We start from the raw sequence: 14088 nt of genomic DNA, 5'->3' as shown, positions 1-14088 counted from the left end.
TCCTCTCAGCAGCTTTAGCTCCACTGGCAGCTGTGGAAGAGCATGGAGGGGGCTTCAGTTCATGCTGACCCTACATTCACCACCAAAGACACAGACCAAAGTCAGGAGAACCCAGAAGGGCTACTCTTGTAACTCCTTTTCCTCTATGGTTTCCCAATTTGTGCATTTTAGGTGCTTTGAAAAGGATGCATGGGATGGAATATTTTTTTTTTTTTTTTTAAGCAACAAAAATATATTTCTGCTTTTCTGGAGCATATTCTCTTTGCCATTATAAATTTCTCTGCATTTCATAATCTACCCAGGCACAGAAACTATGATAAAAAAAATCACATCTCAAGGTCTTTTATAAAATCTTTTGTAGGTGAGCTGTTCTTATATCATTATAGACACTTCACACCAATATAAATAACTCACAGCCACATATTCATCTGCCAGCTCGCAATTCCCTGTGACAAGTGCAATATTTAATGAAATTCAGAAAACAATACCACAAACACTGAGACAAAGTTTTTTGTTTTCCACACAAAGACTGTTGTGGAAAACAGTCAAAAAGCCAGAGCACAGAACAGACAGGATAATGTTCTAGGCTGGGGGAGACATAATTTTATATACTGGAGGTGAAATGGATTTTTTTCATGTACAAACACTGAAATGGTCAGAGCACATTAAAAAAAGAATACCATTGTTTTCAGATGATGAAAAAATCCCATCTCTGATCTTTTCCGAGATGATTAAAAGGCAGAATATAAAAAGGCAGATATTATTTGAAAGTTATATTTCATGTCCATGAATATCTCTTTTTTACAGAAATGTGGTGTAAAATTTTGTTAAAACTTAATTCCCCAGATTCTAAGGAAATCTAAATAAGAACAATCTTTAGATAATAATAATTTAGATAACAATAATAATAATTGCTTAAAATTAGTCTCTAATGAAATATGACCTGTAAGAGATTAGAGTACATTTAAAAAAAATATCGCTCTTAACAAAACAGATATTGCAGGTTATATTTTCTTGTTAAATGCTGTCAATGTCACACTCCCCAGTGACTTTGTTTATTAGTTCTCTAAGGCAAAATTGCTGAGAAGCAGTTACCGTATTTTCATATATATTGATAGCTCTAATATTTTGGAGTATTTATTTTGAGACAAAAATCAGCTTGAAATATTTTTTCTGATTACCTGAAAACATCATGATGGAGTTAATTTGATGAATCCTCTCATCGTAATGAACACATCTTAAAAGGATAGACTGCTGTTTAAAAAGTTTATATTTTTTTTTATCAACAATTAGAATGGAAAAAAAAAATAAAAATACAACCCCCCAAACACACAATCAAATTCTAATACCCTTTCCTTTTCTCTCCCCACCAAAAAAAAAGAAAATAAAAAATAAAATGAGAGAAGCCTGAACAACTGCTGGTCTTGGTCTGCTTCAAATATTAATATGGGCTTCAAATATTAATATGTACTCTGGACTCTGTCTGACAAGACCATGAATGGACACCACTGTAGAAAGAATTTATATTCCTTGACAGACTTACTAGCCTCTGATTTTTCACTCTGACCTTCTTCCAGAAGCTTCCACTCTATTACAGGAATGACTGAGGAGGTTGTATTAGACTATAGTACCAGAAACTAAAGCTGTCTGTGAAAAAAAATATCAATTAGGACAAAGATTCCCTCACTCCCTGCTTTTGGAGCACTTTTGGGGTCCCCCTGATAATTTAACTTGCCTGCTCACCTGGCCCTACTCTTCACTGATGCAGCACAACACTGCATTGGGACATGGGGAGCTCTGGCCACGGGCCTTTTCTGATCCTGTAAATAAGAGATTAAAGGATGCAAAAACGTATTTTCATCCCTCTGGTGGCTATTGTGAAATTAAGCCAATTTCAAATGTAAAAAGCACCATCAAATATTATTTTTTTAATGACTGAAGAGTAATATTTTATCAAGTAAAACATTTAAGACAAAGAAAATGCATTAAATTAAATACTAATGATCTGTATGCTTGAGTTAAAGCTACAGGTGGGATATTTCCATTACTTTGATTACGATAAAGTCCACAGTGCATTCTTCAAGTTCTGATTAATAGCACTTTTTAATACACCTAGCAAATTAAAATGCAGAAAATGCTCATGGTGCATTAATCATGCCCACTGCCTTGCAAATTCCATCTCTTATTTCTGGGAAAGGGAGAAGACAGTGAATTACAGCTGTTGTGGATTATGATGATAATGATGGCCATTGACATTATTATGTGCCTTCACAGACATTCCTGAAGTCCTGGTTGAGAGGACTTGGCAAATGTGATTCTTCAGAGTGAGAAAAAATCATCATGAGCTATCTGCATGTATGTTGGAAATGCTGAAACTCAAATTGACTAGAGATATTCTGAGAGTTCATAATTTATAAGCAACAAATGCAGCCATATTAAATGCAATCCTAGACTAGTAATGTAATCCTTCTTAAAACATAGCTTTCCAAAGATGTGCAAAAACACTTTTAAAGACATTAAATTCTGCTGCTGAATTAACTGACATTGCAGGTAAAGAGATGTTTTGCTTCAATGGAGTTTTCTGTGTGGTGCCATTGGGGAAATCTACTGAAACAAGTTCACAAAGGCTCCTTAGCCCACAGGTGTTGTGAAACAGGACTTGTGCTGCACCAAACCATTCAATGATCCAGGCTTCTCCTCCTGCAACTACATGTGCTCTTCTTAGACAGGCATAAGAACCTCAAGAAATCTAGAAATTAGGCAGATAAGGCTTCCATGCTTCAAGTTTGTCCAACTGTGCTCTGTCCTGCTGCTCTCACTCCAGCAATTATGAGCACATGTGGACAAACAATTAACGAATTATTTCCTGATTCAACATTACATGAGAGCTGTATCTCAAAGCAGCAAAGCTCTTTTGTGAAATGCAGTTTCAGTAATGGATTAGGTTGATGTCTGGCAAATGTGTTCTTCAATATGTGCAATACTGTAGAAAGCTGATTAACACATAGTGACAAGAGGTTTACTTGACATTGCTAGCTCTGCCATCTTTCTGTTTATAGTGTTAGAAAGATAACTTATTTCCTTAAAAAATTAAATTAATAATAAAAAATCCCTCATTGCAAGCATTAAAAAAAAATATCACCCAAAGGGAAAACTTGCCAATCATGGCTTCATTTACAATAAATACTCATGTCAGCTGGACATGAAATCTCCATTAAAAACAGTAATTTGGTTAGGGGAACAGGATTCCAGGGCTGATAGGAATTGCAGGCATCCTGCTTGGTTACAGCTGTAAAAAAGCTCACTTTCAGTGCCTCTTATCTGGACAGTGCAGCTTTCAGAGGCATTTGTGCCTTCTGGACTCAGAGATATAAAGTTGCATAAATAACTCCAGCCTCAGTGCTCCAAGGTAGAATAAGGAGATTACTGGTTCTTTTTTTAAAAAAGAAGGAAACTGACTGACTGACATTTAGGAGAAAATTGATTTTTTTTTCCCCTCCTGTCAGGGTTAAGACCCAGTCAGCAACCAAGCCCCAGTGCAGAAACTCACTCACTCCCCAACCAGCAGTATCAGGGAGAGAACTGGAATGGTAAAAGAGAGAAAACTTGTAAGTTGAGATAAAGGAAGTTTAATAGGGAAAGCAAAAGCAATGCACACAAGCAAAGTAAAGCAAGGAATTAATTCACTGCTTCCCATGGCAGGTAGGTGTTCAGCCATCTCCAGGAGAGCAGGGCCTCATCACATGTAACAGTTTGGGAAGACAAACATAATTGCTTCAAATTTCTCCCCATCCTCCTTCTTCTGCTCACTTTATAAACTGACCATGATGTCATATGCTTTGGAATATTTGTTTGGGTCACCTGTCCCAGCTGCATCTCCACCCAACCTCTCACGCAGCCCCAGGTCCCTCATCAGTGTGGCAGTATGAAAAACAAAGGCCTTGGCTCTCTGTAAACCCTACTCAGCAATAAAAAACCCCTCTCTGTCTATCAACCCTGTGTTCAGCACAAATCCAGAACATTTTCTCACAGTAGCCACAGTGAAGAGAATTAACTCTACATCAGCCAAAACCAGTATACCCTTGAAATTTAAGAGGAGATAGAAGAACAAGAGAAACTCTATAACTGTATGTAAATTATCTTGATTCAAGCACTCCTTCAAATATGACTGTTACTTCTGCTATTCAGGTACCTGAATAATTTCCCCTCAGGGCAATTCTTTTTCTCGATTGCCTACAGAAGGAGACCTGTTTCATGCTACAGAACAGCAGTGTAAATCCTAAAATCTTATTTTGAGATATACAAGCCAGGAATTGCACATCAGGTTAACACTCTCCTGCCCTGATGTCCCAAGAGAATCTGAGAGCACAGTAGTTTGTACAAGGTGACAGTAATCTCACTGACAACAAAAGAATAAGAACAAAGCAAAGGAAGGGTTAATCCAAGTGCTCTGGATTTTCCTTCATCATGAAACAGAGTAGAGTCCAAAGCTTTATCCAAATTGTGGCTTCTCAGTGAATTTCCATCAGTTAGCATCTTCTGAGCTTAAATGACCATGTTCCAATCTCAAAATACATTCATGCATCAGACAGACTGAATCTACTCATTACCCTGTGCCACATTTCCCATTTGGCAACTCTATACATACATCTTTCTGTCCTTACCTGGGGTCTTTGTTTATAAAATACACAGTGAAGGACACCTGTAATGTGTAATGTGTGACTAGTGAGCTGCAGATAATCATGCTGTCTAGGGAAAATAGATTATAAGAAATAATACAGATTATTTCAGCCAAATATGGTTCTTAATTATATTTATAATTTGACCACTTCATGCACATACAAAATACATCAAACTCATAATGATAAGAAGCAGACAATGGCCCCCAAATATACAAAGAAGCATTTTAAATAGCATTGTGGTAAATGCACATTTGTGCATATCCTTCCAAAATACATTGTCACTCTTTCTCTTCTTCCATAGATGTCAGAGCACTCTTTGAACAAGACCTTGTAGTTCTGAATTCTCATAGGCATTGCAACCATGAAAGGTGCAAGGTGTAAGGTAAAAATTTAAGTTTTAAAAGGCAAATAAAGAGGTAATGTCATTCTCCACATGTAAACACTAAAGGGATTGGTCACTAAAAATATAGTCTCATATTAAATCAAGAATCCTGATTTCCATATAACATGATTTCTACCTGAAATCTCAGAGAAGGGGACACAAAGTTATATTTGTTCCATGAGGCTGAGATGCTGTAATTCCTTTCTAATACTTCATGAATGATACATTTAGCACTAGATACTTGCAAATGAATCAAATGTAAAAAATAACTCCTGTTGTTCTTTAAAAGAAGGGGACTCCATAATTCATCAGAAAAGGATTTTAGTAGTGTTTTAAAATTTTTCACCAAGGGTGTCGATGAGGTTTGTATAGGGGATTAGGTTTAGATCAGGGATGCTTGTTCTGTGTGTGTTCTCTGCCACAGCTCTCAGTGCTGGTGGTTTCCATACAGCTGTAAACATCCTAAATGCAACTAAGTTCCAACAAACTGTCCCAGAAACATGAGTTTATCCAATCTCCTCTCTCAGACCAAAGCCAGCAACTGCATGGATTCATGCAAGGATCTGCAGAGTGTCCGGCCCCGTCTCTTAGGGACAAACTGCAGCTAAACGAGGTGCAAACCCTCAGACACACTGATTCCCTTAACAGGCTGATGAAGATTCATCTGCTGCTAAACCCACACCAGGTGAAACCCCGTTTTCCTCGCACTCTGGTTGCTGACAGTGTGCCATGTGCTCCTTCCAAACACCGGGTCAGTCTCTGCTCCCAGAGGAGCACAGCAAAGCCCCCTGGTCCTGCCAGCAGCTGTGAGTTCCTCTCACAAACAGCCTGCTTGGTAACACAGCAAACCACAAATCCCTGTTTCCCAGGCTGTTAATCCCCACTCTTCCCAGACTAGAAGTTGAAGCTCAACATGAAACTCTTTGTAGGTGATGAATCCTTTGTATATTTTCTTCATGGCTTAGAAATTTGGATCAGCTTGGCTATTTCCTACTGGCATCATGTTCTTATTTTAGAAGTCAACTCATTTGTGACTCATTTGTGTTTACATTTAACTTGTATTGAAATGCTAGGTTTTCTGCATTTTCTGGATCTGGTTTCTCAAAGCAAGTTTTCTTAAAGATAAATAAATATATCTATATATAGATATATATAATATATATATACATATACATATATATATACATACATACATATATATATATATATATATATATATAATTTTTTTTAAGTCAGTCTAGAAATACCTAGATTGTAAGCAACTTAGTTCTTTTGATCTCCTTTCCTGGTATCATTCACAAATGATCACTTCCAAGAGGAGTGAAGCAGCCCTTTTGAGCAGAGATCACACCTCAGAAAAAGGTTTATGTGGACTAGATCCTGAAAATATAGAAACACAGCTGCATAATGCTGGTTTTGTTTTAATCTGCATCCTAACTTTTTATGAATGCATTTACCCCAAAAACAGTTAAAGTATAATTTATTTAAAATGCTGCCTTCCCAGTATAAATTACTTCCAACACTGCCTTCTACATCTGTGGCTTTAGCACATGGAGCGTCTAAAAGTGTCTGCTGAAAGCAAACCAGCTGGGCATCTCAGTAATACTTCTTTGCTTATACATATTTCTTCAGAAAAGTAATTTAAATGTCTAGTTTCGCTTTCTTTTGCCACAAGAGGGCGATCCCTTAATTCGTGTCACCACTAAGGCAACACACAGATGCAAGATGGACTCGTTTTCTATCTAAACCATTTTTTCAACTTCTTCTATAAATAAACTGATGAATTTCATTCTGCCTGTGTTCTCAGCATGCATGTGGCTTACATGAAGTTACTAGGCAATAATATTTAGCTGTGGGAGCACACTGCACTTCAGAAATGGCTGATACTGAAAAAAAGGTGGGAAGTAAATAGTATTTCCCTTCATTATCTTTAGAAGTAGCAGTACACTGTGTTAACACAACTCATTGTTCTGGGCGATGAACTCAGGTCTCAACCAAAAAGAATAAGATCTTAAGACGTGCTGGTTTCAGAAGCATGAGAAATTTGTGAAACAAAGAAGTGTGTTATACTTTTCATCCACTTGTGAGTGTTTAGCTATTTGGATTTGTTAAATATGCCATCATGTGCAATAATATACAGCGCAAGCACGATCCGCACAGAAAACTGATTCAAGCACTCAGAATCTGAAGATTGTCACATCCTCCCTAATGCAGAACTCTGATTGGATTTACTTACTTAGAACCAGATAGTTGGGAAGATTTTGTTTAAAATGCTTCTAAACAGTCATCATGAGTGTACAATATAACTTACCATAGCATTTTTGCTTTCAGTCCCAATATTTTACATATATAAACCTGTGAAATTTACTCAAACCAGGAATGATTTCTCCCTCTTAAGTCCAAATAAAATTTTGCTCAGAAACAGTGGATGGATTTTGTCCATCAAGAGTCAGCTATGTTCCTGGGCAACCGGTAATGCTCTGGCCTGATCCTTGCCTTCTTCTCCTGAGGGCTGGCATATTTCCACTTGGATGGAGACATTTTCAGCTTTTTTCTCTTCTTATCTGTACACCACACTTTTTCACAGTATTCTTCCACCCTCTGGAAGTTGCTGTAACCTATCAGTTGAAGAAATTCCTTATACCATGGCTTTGAAGCCTGAGGTATACTGCTCTGCATTGGGCATGGCATTTTGTGAGGGATCTCCTCCTCATAGTCTTTATTGAACATTTCATCTACACGTTCCTCCTCGACGATTTCCAGGGTGATTTTTCTGACAGTGTGAACAATGCTGTGTTCTACTGTCTGACAAAAATAAGTCCCTGCATCCAGTCGATGCAGCTTCAGGAATAAAAGGCCAAGGTCCATTTTTATTATTCTATCATCAGTCTTCACCTGAAAAAAAACCCATAAAATGCAGTTATAGGGCACAGGCCTTTGCTATTACATTAAACCAATGCAATTATTTCTGAAATGTACTTTCATGATTGTGATATTAAATTTTGAGAGGAATATTAGAGATGTACAGATTTTTAATTCACAGTATTTTTGTAATAACATAAATATTTACTTGAAGTAAAGAAGAGTATGAGTTGTAAATGGAGAACAATCTAAAGAATCTGGGAAGCATGGAAGAGCATAGTGGACCAGACAGATTCCTGTTTTAATTGCAGAGGGAAATAAGTTAGAAACATGCAAATAATCTACTGGGTGGAAACCAAAAGGGCATTTGCCAGCTGACCTGTGATAAGGATCCCTGTGAATTCTCTTATAGGCTGGTATGCTTTTGAGGAGACATTCATAAAAGTATTTGCATATCTAACTGCGGGACCACTGTGATCTTAAAGTCTCAGCTCTGAGTCTCGTGTTTGAGTTCCTCCTACAGCTCCTGAAGGCAACACTATTGACTACGAGACATTCACAGATGTTGCCAAGCAGGGAGCACTGAGCTATCTAATCCAGCAGCAGGAGTGGCCAGGGAAATGGTATCCTCAGCTTCTCATTTAACAGTAAGGTGATGAATTTAAGCAGAAGTACTGAATGATGAAGAGATCAAAAGCAGCCCTGAAGAGGACTTGGGGGCACTGAGGGACGAGGAACTGGATGAGAGCTGGCCATGTCCACTTGTAGAAAACCATCTGTATCCTGTGCTGTATAATAAGAAATGTGGCCAACAGGTCAAGGGATGTGATTCCCTTCACTCTGCTCTGATAAGCTCCACCTGGAGTGCTGCAAACAGCTCTGGGACCCTCAGCACAAGGCAGAGACATGGACCCGTGAGAGTGGGACTGGAGGAGGGTCACACAAATGAAGAGAGGAACGGGACACTTCTATGAAGAAAGAGAGAGCTGGGGTTGCTCAGCTAAGAGGAGAGTGGGTTCCTGAAAGACCTTATGTTGACCTTTCAGTACTTAAAGGGGGCTTATAGGAAAGAGGGGAACGATTTTACCAGTCCCTGTAGTGACATATCTACACTCTAGTGATAGCTACAGTGATGTATATCAGAGAGATATTGAGGAATAAATACAATAGCATTTATGAAGCACTTTCATAATGGTAAAATACACATAAAAGAGGCAGAGAATCCACTAATACTCATTTGCAAAAAATTCTGTAATAAATGGGTGAGGCAGCAAGAATGAACAGAAGTTAAGGTAGACTAACACTGGAAATAATACACATTTCACCCCTGCAAAAACATACCAAGAGAAATGATGGATTTTCCTTTGTTTTGAGATCTTAAATTAGCTTCACTACATGTCTAACATCTGCATTCAAGATGTTGAATGCAAACACCAGGTGAAATTCTCAGGTCTATTAATTCAAGAGACCAGATGAACATGGTGATTTTCCCTGACACCCAGATACATTTCAGCAGCTGGTGGCAGAAATTCAACTAAGATGTAATGTTTCTAACAACAGGTTCTTTTATTGCAAAAAGTTTTTCTAAAAGAATAGTTACCTCTTCCTTCTTAGTTTCATGTGCTCGCTGGACAAACCAGATGACTTTTGCTTGTAAGGTCCGAGGGGTGCACTCCAGAAGGGTGCTGTTGTACTCTATTCCATAAACAAGTCGCTCCTCAGTCTTCTCCAGAACTTCACCTGGAAGGGAAATAAATGTTTCAAAAATATGTTCCTGCACGTACTTGTTACACTCCATGTTCAGGGTATATTTACTTTAAAGAGTGAGGCTTAATTCAGATCCAACCAGACAGTGACTGAAAAGTAATGTCTAATGAAGATCTGATCTCCTAAATGAATTTTCCCATCATCCCAGGCTTTCATAGCATCTGACCAAATTGTGCTGTGACTCACCTAAGATTATAGAAAAACAGATCTCAGCCTTTCACACTGGTGATTGCTTGTGCTTGGTTCTTATGAATAGTTAATTTCATTTTCACTCAGTGAAAGAGGAGGATTCAAAACATGTTTAAATATAATAAAAAAATCAATTTTTTAGGGATAATAACAGCACATAACTGCTTGCAGAATGATACTATAAATACTCTAACCAATATTATACATATCCATGCTATACATGTGTAAATTGAATGTACATTTTGGGTCCAAGGGTACTAATAAAAACAAGGTGAAGGAATTGAATCAAAATTTAACTCTGGTTTTTAATCCAACAAAACATCTGGAGGAAGATAAACCAGTTGTTACACTGGATGAAACCAATTGCCTCATAAATGAAATCATCTTATTTCATAATAGTAAGAAAAATTCTTAAGCACAAATAGCTTTATATCCTAAAAAAATGCACTGTTTTATATAATTGTGATTTCTCTGCTGTATTTCAAACTTGTGGAAGAATTAGCACTTAATATTGGAATATACTTTTCCAAAACATACAATATCTTCCAAAGGAATTCAATTTTAATGAAGCTTTCTCTGATAAAAAAGGAAAAAAAAATTATATATATATTATATATATATATATTTATATATATAATATTTCTATACACACTATTTATATATAGTATAATATCATATCATATATCATATCATATTTAATAGAGTGTTTCTCTGGATATCATTCTAGAAGAATCTTTTACTTTTTCTTCTATAAATGTATTGTATATTATCCTGCAAAGTACTGAGGATGTCCAGGCAACTGTTTTCTTTCTGTTTTGCTGTTCCCAATACCCATGTTTGAAATCCTCACTTTCCAAGGTTTGGATAACAACATTAGACACAGTACTCTATCTTTTTTTACAAGAGAAAACTTGATTATGAATACACATTTTTTTTCTGTCATGTCACTACTCTTGCTAGTGCTTAAATTCTAAGTGTCCAGACTATTTCATACACATTTCAAGATGCAGTTTCTTCTCCCTGAGTCATCTTTCTACTTTTTTTTCTGTTGGAAGCCATTGGGATGCATTCTCCACATCTTTAGTCTGAATGTCAGTGCTGCAGGACCATGTGAACATTTTGGGATGCACCTGATCTGCCACTGAGACAGTCACTGTTAGACCTGGATGGCAGGGCTCAGCCCCATGGCTCTTACAACATTATAGGAACATGCCAGTGAAAGCCAGCAGGTGAGATCATGGTCTGGCTCATGCTCTTGGTAAACTCTGGGCTGGCTGTTCCAGGCCTTTACAAGCAATCTGTACATGTGTGAATAGATTACCAATGAACTGCTGGCCAAAGCACTGCTGCGCTGCATTTCCGTGCCGAACATCTTGTCTGCGGAAACGTCTGGAGGGGAAAAAGTGGAATTATTTGAGAGAACATGTTTAGCTTACATGTTGTTTGGTTTATGCTAAACTAGCATTCATTAGAAACTAAAGGAGTTAAACCTTGATTGCTAACAATTTACCATTGTTGTGAGAAGTACTCATTTATAAATCAGTATTTTGTCTCTACTCAACCTACTGGGAGTTGTGTCTGAAAAAAAAAAAACACACTTGTGTGGAGAAGAGAATTTTGTGCTTATTTTATATATAACTATACTGATGTTATAAATACTTAAACAAGATCCTTTGAACTAACAGGGTAACATTCAGTCATAGGGACCTTTAGCCTGTCTTTGGGTTCTCTCTCTCTCTCCAGAAAGGAAGGAAATTTTCTTTTTTTTAATTTAGAACATTTTCCTGTGTATGTGAATGGTACTTCTTTTCTCCTTCAGTCTCATGGTTAGTTTTTCTGGTGGTTGTTGGTTTATTTTTTTTTTCACTTGAGAATCTCAGCATGTGGAGGAAATACTTTATTTTATTTCACCTTTGTAGCAGATAGTTACTGAGCTCATTTTTCTCAACAGGGAAACAGGGAAACATTCATGAATGCCCATGCCTAGAAAGTGAACTGGTGGCAGAATTGTGGTCAGAACCTGTGAGCCCTGGTTTTGACCTGGAAATAATACAAGTGCTTTTGAAAGAAAAATCATTCTGACTTTTAAGGTTTGAGATTTTTATTGCATTTACAGAAAAAAACATTAAAACCATGATTATATGGCTCATTCCCAGAAGAACTGTGCTTTTATAGAGCACTTTTTTTCTTTGAATTTCTTGAAAAATAAAATTAGTATTGTTTACTTGGGAAATAAAAGAGTCCACTGGAATGCTGTATCTTGCTAGATTAGTATGTCCAACAACCTCAAATTCAGTTTTTCTAAGGATTCCTTTCCTATATTTGCATAAAGAATAATTCTACACAATATTGCTAATGCCATACATAACAGATTAACAGCAGAAACATGCTGTGCATCAAATCTTACACATTAGGTATGTGTACAGTATAAATTATATTAGAAACAAACAAAGCCAGAGTTCTGTTGTTCTTTGTATTTACTAGTGAAATAAGGTTATTCTCCAGTTCTATGTGAACCCAAAAGACAAAATTTCAATTTGTCACAAATAGAATATACAGAAACTATTTAGATTTACACCATCTCAAGGTTTTTTTTCATGGATGTTACTCATTTCATTTTTAATCTGGCTGTAGACAGTGACTATTTTCTGAGTTCTGTCACCCACATGAACTCCTGATCCAGTGTTCTTGGTGGGCCAAGGTCACAGCTTTAACCTCCACTGGTATTCAGAGAACCATTGGTTTTCCATTGTTCTTTTAGGGGCATCTGGAATTTCAGTGGAGAGTGCATTGGGCTTTTAGGGAGAAATGCTAACAATACTTGCATCCTATTAAAGAAAAAGAAATTCTGAGCTAGCAGCTGGGCCTTATTCTGCCCTGGGTGTTGTCATTGCAATGTGTAGTGTCAGTGTTGATAAATGCTGTCACCAGCTTTGCAAGTCTGTGTATGTAGATTACTCAGAAGAGACATTTTCCTGCACAAATATATATAAACACTATAGGATATGCATTAGCCTTTAAACAAGACAAACAAGACCATTCTGCTGCTGTCAGGTCCAACAGCCCTATCTAGCAGGAACAGGACAGGTAGCAGGCATGTTCTATTTACTCAGCAGTTCCTTAAGATCATTGTAAAGCTAAAAAAATCCTAGTTCTGTAAGACAGGGTTATTTCTCCAGTTGTCAGAATCATTAAAGAAAAAGAAATGTTTGTTTGATGGAATTTTACTGTTGCAACTGTGAAGACTGGGGAAGACACAATTATCAGTGCTTCACTTGCTATTTTCTCCAATAGAAGGAAAAAATGGAGACAGGTGCTGAAAGAGAGGAAGATGCTGGGAGATAAACTCATTTCACAAATACTGACATAAGCCTGGTATTATTTTATTTGTTCTCAGAAATTATTTTAGTCAGAATTCTGTTAATAATACAGTATCAGACAATCCCTGAGATAAATTACATTATGGAACAATTTTCAGTGATTAACAAATGTACTCAATGTAGGGAAGTATCTTTTGCAATCTATAACTTCATTAATTTAGAGTTCAGCCCTTAACTCTGTGCTTTCAGGAAACTAGTAAAAATTATCTGTAATAAAGCAATACACTCATCATCATCATTACCATTAACATAATTTTCATTTTTCTTTATTATTTCCCAGGAATGTTTGAGGCAAAATCAAAAAGTCTTGAGAAGAAAAGGCACCACTGTGGTTTACATAGGTTTATCAGTAGGCTGTGTGCTTACTGGTGGAGTGGGTGATGGAGAAAAAAGCCAGAGAGGGAGAGGAGGCAGGGAAGAGACTGTCAGCTTCTAAAAATTAGCTAAAGAATCATACCATGCCTACCCAAATTCAAAGACATTTTTAAATTACTTCAGATCTTTTTCAGTCTGGATGGTGAGCTGGTACAGCAAAGAATCTCACTTGTAGAATTTAGTGCTTGTTTAACTAAAAATTGAACCTGCCTGAATCAGATTGCAGAGCTAATAGTGAACTAAAGCATTTAAGTCCTGGACCTCTGCTTTCTCAAGCACACTTCATGAAATTTGAATGCAATAGAAATTTTTCCTGCCATCTAAGGTATTTTCAGTGTTCAGGAGCCACACACCTGTAATTACCATGGAATTGTAGTGTGCTGTGCTGCCAGCATCAAGATACGTGATTTTGGACTCAGTTTTTATAATTTTTCCTTAATTAAATCCTACA

General features: G+C 37.0%; 1 protein-coding gene across 1 annotated transcript in view; it reads right to left on the bottom strand.

The window, feature by feature from the left end:
* Positions 1–6237: 6237 nt before the first annotated feature.
* Positions 6238–14088, bottom strand: part of LOC131573684 (semaphorin-3E-like) — a 128355-nt gene continuing 120504 nt past the window's right edge. The window contains exons 15-17 of the mRNA XM_058827878.1: positions 11204–11271; positions 9527–9666; positions 6238–7959 (exon numbers count right to left, since the gene is read on the bottom strand). Of these exons, the coding sequence (XP_058683861.1) occupies positions 7507–7959; positions 9527–9666; positions 11204–11271 (661 nt within the window). The 3' untranslated portion in view covers positions 6238–7506. The remainder of the gene's footprint in view (positions 7960–9526; positions 9667–11203; positions 11272–14088) is intronic.

Source organism: Poecile atricapillus, chromosome Z (assembly GCF_030490865.1).
Source record: "Poecile atricapillus isolate bPoeAtr1 chromosome Z, bPoeAtr1.hap1, whole genome shotgun sequence".
NCBI lineage: Eukaryota > Metazoa > Chordata > Aves > Passeriformes > Paridae > Poecile > Poecile atricapillus.
Note: the sequence above shows the minus strand (reverse complement) of the source record. Positions and strands in the feature narration are given on the sequence as shown.